This window comes from Schistocerca gregaria, chromosome 1, assembly GCF_023897955.1.
Source record: "Schistocerca gregaria isolate iqSchGreg1 chromosome 1, iqSchGreg1.2, whole genome shotgun sequence".
Lineage (NCBI taxonomy): Eukaryota > Metazoa > Arthropoda > Insecta > Orthoptera > Acrididae > Schistocerca > Schistocerca gregaria.
The window spans coordinates 1,197,889,072-1,197,895,071 of NC_064920.1; the positions used below are offsets into that span (position 1 = coordinate 1,197,889,072).

Below are 6,000 nucleotides of genomic sequence, written 5' to 3' on the forward strand. Positions count from 1 at the left end.
AGTTCAGCCACATTTGCACTTAAAATCATAGCGAATTTTGGGGAGAGAGAAATCAATAAGTTGACATATTTTTCTTATTTTCATTCAGTAATGTCATATGGAATAATGTTCTGGGGTAACTCATCTTTAAGAAAGTGCTCACCTCCAATAATCTTGTAGAAATCTGTTTAAGGAGTTGGGCATTCTGACTGCTGCTTCACAGTATACTTATTCCCTCATGAAGATTGTTGTAAATAATCCACTACAGTTCAAAAGGAACAATGAGGTACATAATAACAACACTAGAAGAAAAATTGATATTTATTACTCAATATAAAGGTGGTCTTTAGCACAGAAAGGGTGCACAACACTGCAACAAAAATTTTTGACCACTTACCCAGTGATATAAAATGTCTAACAGTCAGCAAGGTAAAATTTAAAAACAAATTGAAAAGTTTCTCCATGACAACTCCTTCTACCCCATAGAAGAACTGCTATATTTGTAATATGTAAAAGGTTGTGGGTAGGAATTGCTAACTCAAGGGTGGGTGTGGAGGGGGGTGTGATGTTTAGAGTAAAAATAAATGTACAAATTAATTTGCGATATGAATTTAAAATGACTCGTTCCACACCATGACGATTTGCCGTGCAATATGATCCATGGAACATGAAAGTAACTAATTAACTGAAATTTGTAACTTCAGTTTATCTCCTTATTATCTGATGTCCCAAATTTATCTGTCTATTTCTAATCCTAAATTGTTTTTATATAGGCTGAAAGAAGAATGTGTGCTCCTAAGTGCAGATGGTCCTGACAGAAATGTGTTGAAGTTCAAGCCGCCAATGGTCTTCAGCCAGAAAAATGCTGATCATGTGGCCAGAATACTGGATGAGGTTCTGAGTGAACTGAATGATGATGAAGATGTAAGTGTCACTGTGTTGTTACTTTAAATTACAATTGTAATGGCTCAGTTTTGATATGTCATGCTTAAATATGTCGAAATGTCAATAGCTTTCAACTCTGCATTATCATAATTTGCAGATGGTGGAGGAGAATCGATCTGTTTCTCCAGAAATCAGAAAGATACGTGAAGATCCTGCTTACAATAGTTCCCCAAATGAGAAAAAAATGAAGCTGGATGGGGAGAAAGCAGAAAATATCATCAAGACGTGAAGAGAGAGAAATATATATGCTGCTGATGATTGCTGTTGGTCAGATTATGTGATATGTTATATAAAGTATATGCTGCTGCAATTCCATGGTGCTAATTAAAATAATTGATGTGCCACACATTAACAAATCTGCATATACTGTAATGTTAACAAAATGTATATAGTGTGTCGTTGCTTGTGTAATCATTTTGCAAGATTTTATGTTTCTGCACATATATGTATTACCTGTTAATGTTGTTTTCAGAATGTTCTCCATTTGAGAAGTGTGACTGCAGCTATATTTTTGTATCAACCCATAATTCCTGAAACATCATAAGAAACTTCAATTTCATCCCAGACTATACCCATAAAATATGGTGCTAAAATTGAAGATGTTATTTATATCTGTGATCCCATTCTATTGAGAACATATGTCCAGTTCCCTGTTATTCAGAGAGAGTGAAAGATGACTGACAGATGTGTATGGATGAGAACAAAATGTCCTGTATAACTAGTTTTATAGTTACAATAACTGAACATTATTGAATAAAGAGTGTTCTCATATTAAATCAGAGTATTGCATCGCACATACCATTCCATCAGTGGTTTCAATCTTTTATATATTTATGCTTAGTGGTTTCCAGACCACCAAACAAAGATCCAGGGTTCAGTTACTGGTGACCCTAGGATTTTTCCTAATGCTCTTCCTTTCTTTCATGTCTGACAGTTACTCATAAATGTGGAAAATGTAGTGTCATTCAGAGTCTAGTTTAAGCTGTAGTTATAATTGTCTGTGTACAGCATTTATAAAGAGAAATGAATATCACTTCCAATAGGGCAGTGCCTAGTAAAGCATTGTGATCTGCAAGCCAACCTTTGAGTTAATAGGACCTTTACTTACTTTTTCCTTGACAGTATGGTTCCATTAACAAATAGCAAAAGGTGCAGTGCCCCATTTGTGACTGCAGAATTTGGTAATATTTCGGTAGGTTGTGAGGTAAATGTAAAATCTATTGGTTCCATCTGTTAGAGTTCTAAATGGGGATAACTTATGTCCCACTTCCATCTCAGTGGGAATTGATGAAAATACCTTAGAGTTCAAATGAAAGTTTTGTGAAAAAGTAGACTAATATGTTATTAGCCCCCCCCCCCCTCCCATGAACCATGGACCTTGCCATTGGTGGGGAGTCCTGCGTGCCTCAGCGATACAGATAGCCGTACCGTAGGAGTAACCACAACGGAGGAGTATCTGTTGAGAGGCCAGACAAACGTGTGGTTCCTGAAGAGGGGCAGCAGCCTTTACAGTAGTTGCAGGAGTAACAGTCTGGATGATTGACTGATCTGGCCTTGTAACACTAACCAAAACAGCCTTGCTGTGATGGTACTGCGAATGGCTGAAAGCAAACTACAGCCGTAGTTTTCCCCGAGGGCATGCAGCTTTACTGTATGGTTAAATGATGATGGTGTCCTCTTGGGAAAATATTCCAGAGGTAAAATAGTCCCCCATTTGGATCTCCTGGCGGGGACTACTCAAGAGGATGTGATCAGCAGAAAGAAAACTGGCATTCTACAGATCGGAGTGTGGAAAGTCAGATCCCTTAATCGGGCAGGTAGGTTAGAAAATTTAAAAAAGGGAAATGGATAGTTTAAAGTTAGATATAGTGGGAATTAGTGAAGTTCAGTGGCAGGAGGAACAAGACTTTTTGTCAGGTTAATACAGGGTTATAAATACAAAGTCAAATAGGGGTCATGCAGGAGTAGGTTTAATAATGAATAAAAAAAATAGGAATGTGGGGTAAGCTACTACAAACAGCATAGTGAATGCATTATTGTGGCCAATATAGACCCGAAGCCGACACCTACTACAGTAGTAAGTTTATATGCCATCTAGGTCTGCAAATGACGAAGAAATTGAAGAAATGTATGATGAACTAAAAGAAATTATTCAGATAGTGAAGGGAGATGAAAGTTTAATAGTCATGGGTGATGGAACTTGGTAGTAGGAAAACGGAGAGAAGGAAACGTAGTAGGTGAATATGGATTGGGGCTAAGAAATGAAAGAGGAAGCCGCCTGGTAGAATTTTGCACAGAGCACAACTTAATCATAGGTAACACTTGGTTCAAGAATCATAAAAGAAGGTTGTATACATGGAAAAAGCCTGGAGATACTGACAGATTTCAGATAGATTATATAATGGTAAGACAGAGATTTAGGAACCAGGTTTTAAATTGTAGGACATAAACTGACTAAACCAGAGGTAGTACAGAGTTTCAGGGAGGGTGCAAGGGAATAAATGGCAGGAATGGGGGAAAGAAATACATTAGAAGAAGAATGGGTAGCTTTGAGGAATAAAGTAGTGAAGGCAGCAGAGGATCAAGTAGGTAAAAAGACTAGGACTATTAGAAATCCTTGGGTAACAGAAGAAATATTGAATTTAACTGATGAAAGGAGAAAATATAAAAATGCAGTAAATGAAGCAGGCAAAAAGGAATACTAACGTCTCAAAAATGAGATCGACAGGAAGTGCAAAATGGCTAAGCAGGGATGGGTAGAGGACAAATGTAAGGATGTAGAGGCTTATCTCACTAGGGGTAAGATAGATGCTGCCTGCAGGAAAATTAAAGAGACCTTTGGAGAGAAGAGAACCACTTGTATGAATATCAAGACCTCAGATGGAAACCCAGATGTAAGCAAAGAAGGGATAGCAGAAAGGTGGAAGGAGTATATAGAGGGTTTATACAAGAGCGATGTACTTGAGGACAATATTATGGAAATGGAAGAGGATGTAGATGAAGATGAAATGGGAGATACGATACTGTGTAAAGAGTTTGACAGAGCACTGAAAGACCTGAGTTGAAACAAGCCCCAGGAGTTGACAACATTCCAATATAACTACTGACTGCCTTGGGAGAGCCAGTTCTGACAAAACTCTACCATCTGGTGAGCAAGATGTACGAGATAGGTGAAATACCGTCAGACTTCAAGAAGAATATAATAATTCCAATCCCAAAGAAAGCAGGTGTTGACAGATGTGAAAATTACCGAACTATCAGTTTAATAAGTCACGGCTGCAAAATATTAACACAAATTATTTACAAACGAATGGAAAAACTGGTAGAAGCCAACCTTGGGGAAGATCACTTTGGATTCCATAGAAATATTGGAACACGTGAAGCATTACTGACCCTATGACTTATAAATTAACGAAAGACAAACATACATTACTAGCATTTGTAGACTTAGAGAAAGCTTTTGACAATGTTGACTGGAATACTCTCTTTCAAATTCTGAAGGTGGCAGAGGTAAAATATAGGAAGCGAAAAGCTATTTACAATTTGTATAGAAACCAAATGGCAGATATAACAGTTGAGGGGCATGAAAGGGAAGCAGTGGTTGGGAAGGGAGTGAGACAGGGTTGTAGCCTCTCCCAATGTTATTCAATCTGTATATTGAGAAAGCAATGAAGGAAACAAAAGAAAAATTCGGAGTAGGTATTAAAATTATGGAGAAGAAATAAAAACTTTGAGGTTCGCCGATGACATTGTATTTCTGTCAAAGACAGCAAAGGACTTGGAAGAGCAGTTGAACTGAATCAATAGTGTCTTGAAACGAGGATATAAGATGAACATCAACAAAAGCAAAATGAGGATAATGGAATGTAGTCGAATTAAATCAGGTGATGCTGAGGGATTTATATTACGAAATGAAACACTTAAAGTAGTAAAGGAGTTTTGCTATTTGGGGAGCAAAATAACTGATGATGGTCGAAGTAGAGAGGATATAAAATGTAGACTGGCAATGGCAAGGAAAGCGTTTCTGAAGAAGACAAATTTGTTAACATTGAGTATAGATTTAAGTGTCAGCAAGTCTTTTCTGAAAGTATTTGTATGGAGTGTAGCCATGTATGGAAGTGAAACATGGACGATTAATAGTTTGGACAAAAAGAAAATAGAAGCTTTCAAAATGTGGTGCTACAGAAGAATGCTGAAGATTGGATGGGTAGATCACATAACTAAAGAGGAGGTATTGAATAGGATTGGGAGATGAGAAGTTTGTGGCACAACTTGACTAGAAAAAGGGATAAGTTGGTAGGACATGTTCTGAGGCATCAAGAGATCACCAGTTTAGTATTGGAGGGCAGCGTGGAGGGTCAAAATCGTAGAGGAAGACCAAGAGATGAATACACTAAGCAGATTCAGAAGGATGTAGGTTGCAGTAGGTACTGGGAGATAAAGAAGCTTGTACAGGATAGAGTAGCATGGACAGCTGCATCAAACCAGTCTCAGGACTGAGGACCACAACAACAACATGTTATTAGAGCAACAAATTAGCTTTGTTACCACAAAAATAAATCTCTGTAAATGAAAACCTGACATCTGCAGTTTATATTTAAGATTGTATTGCAACAGGAGAATGAAAACAAAGATTTGCCTAAAACTTTGATTCTATGATGTAACTTGGTGTATATTTTCAAAATGCTTTTCTGTTTCACACCATGCACTGGCAGAGATATCTACTCTCATACTGTATGTCTGAGGGGCATTATTATGTGCTGTTGGCTACTAGAACATATTTTGTTTAGTGTTTTTCATTCAGTCAGCAAATACCATTAAGATGAAGACTCTTCAAGGAAGTGGAATAACTCAGGATATGTGGTAACAAAAGGCATAAAATTCTTATAAACTTGATATGTACTTTTTATCAACAATAACCTCACATTATACTGATAAACAGTATTTGTACCAATGCCAGCTAATTTAACCAAGTAAATTTGAGAGAAAGCCACTGTTCCTTATCTATATAAATGATTGAGGAAACAACCTGAGCAACTGTCTCAGGCTGTTGTTTGTCATCTAGTAAAGTGATCA

General features: G+C 37.3%; 1 protein-coding gene across 1 annotated transcript in view; it reads left to right on the top strand.

Annotated features, from left to right (window-relative positions):
- The window catches only part of LOC126284717 (5-phosphohydroxy-L-lysine phospho-lyase-like), a 115,007-nt gene extending 113,307 nt beyond the window's left edge, over positions 1–1,700 (top strand). The window contains exons 8-9 of the mRNA XM_049983854.1: positions 753–903; positions 1,022–1,700. Of these exons, the coding sequence (XP_049839811.1) occupies positions 753–903; positions 1,022–1,153 (283 nt within the window). The 3' untranslated portion in view covers positions 1,154–1,700. The remainder of the gene's footprint in view (positions 1–752; positions 904–1,021) is intronic.
- Positions 1,701–6,000: the final 4,300 nt, after the last annotated feature.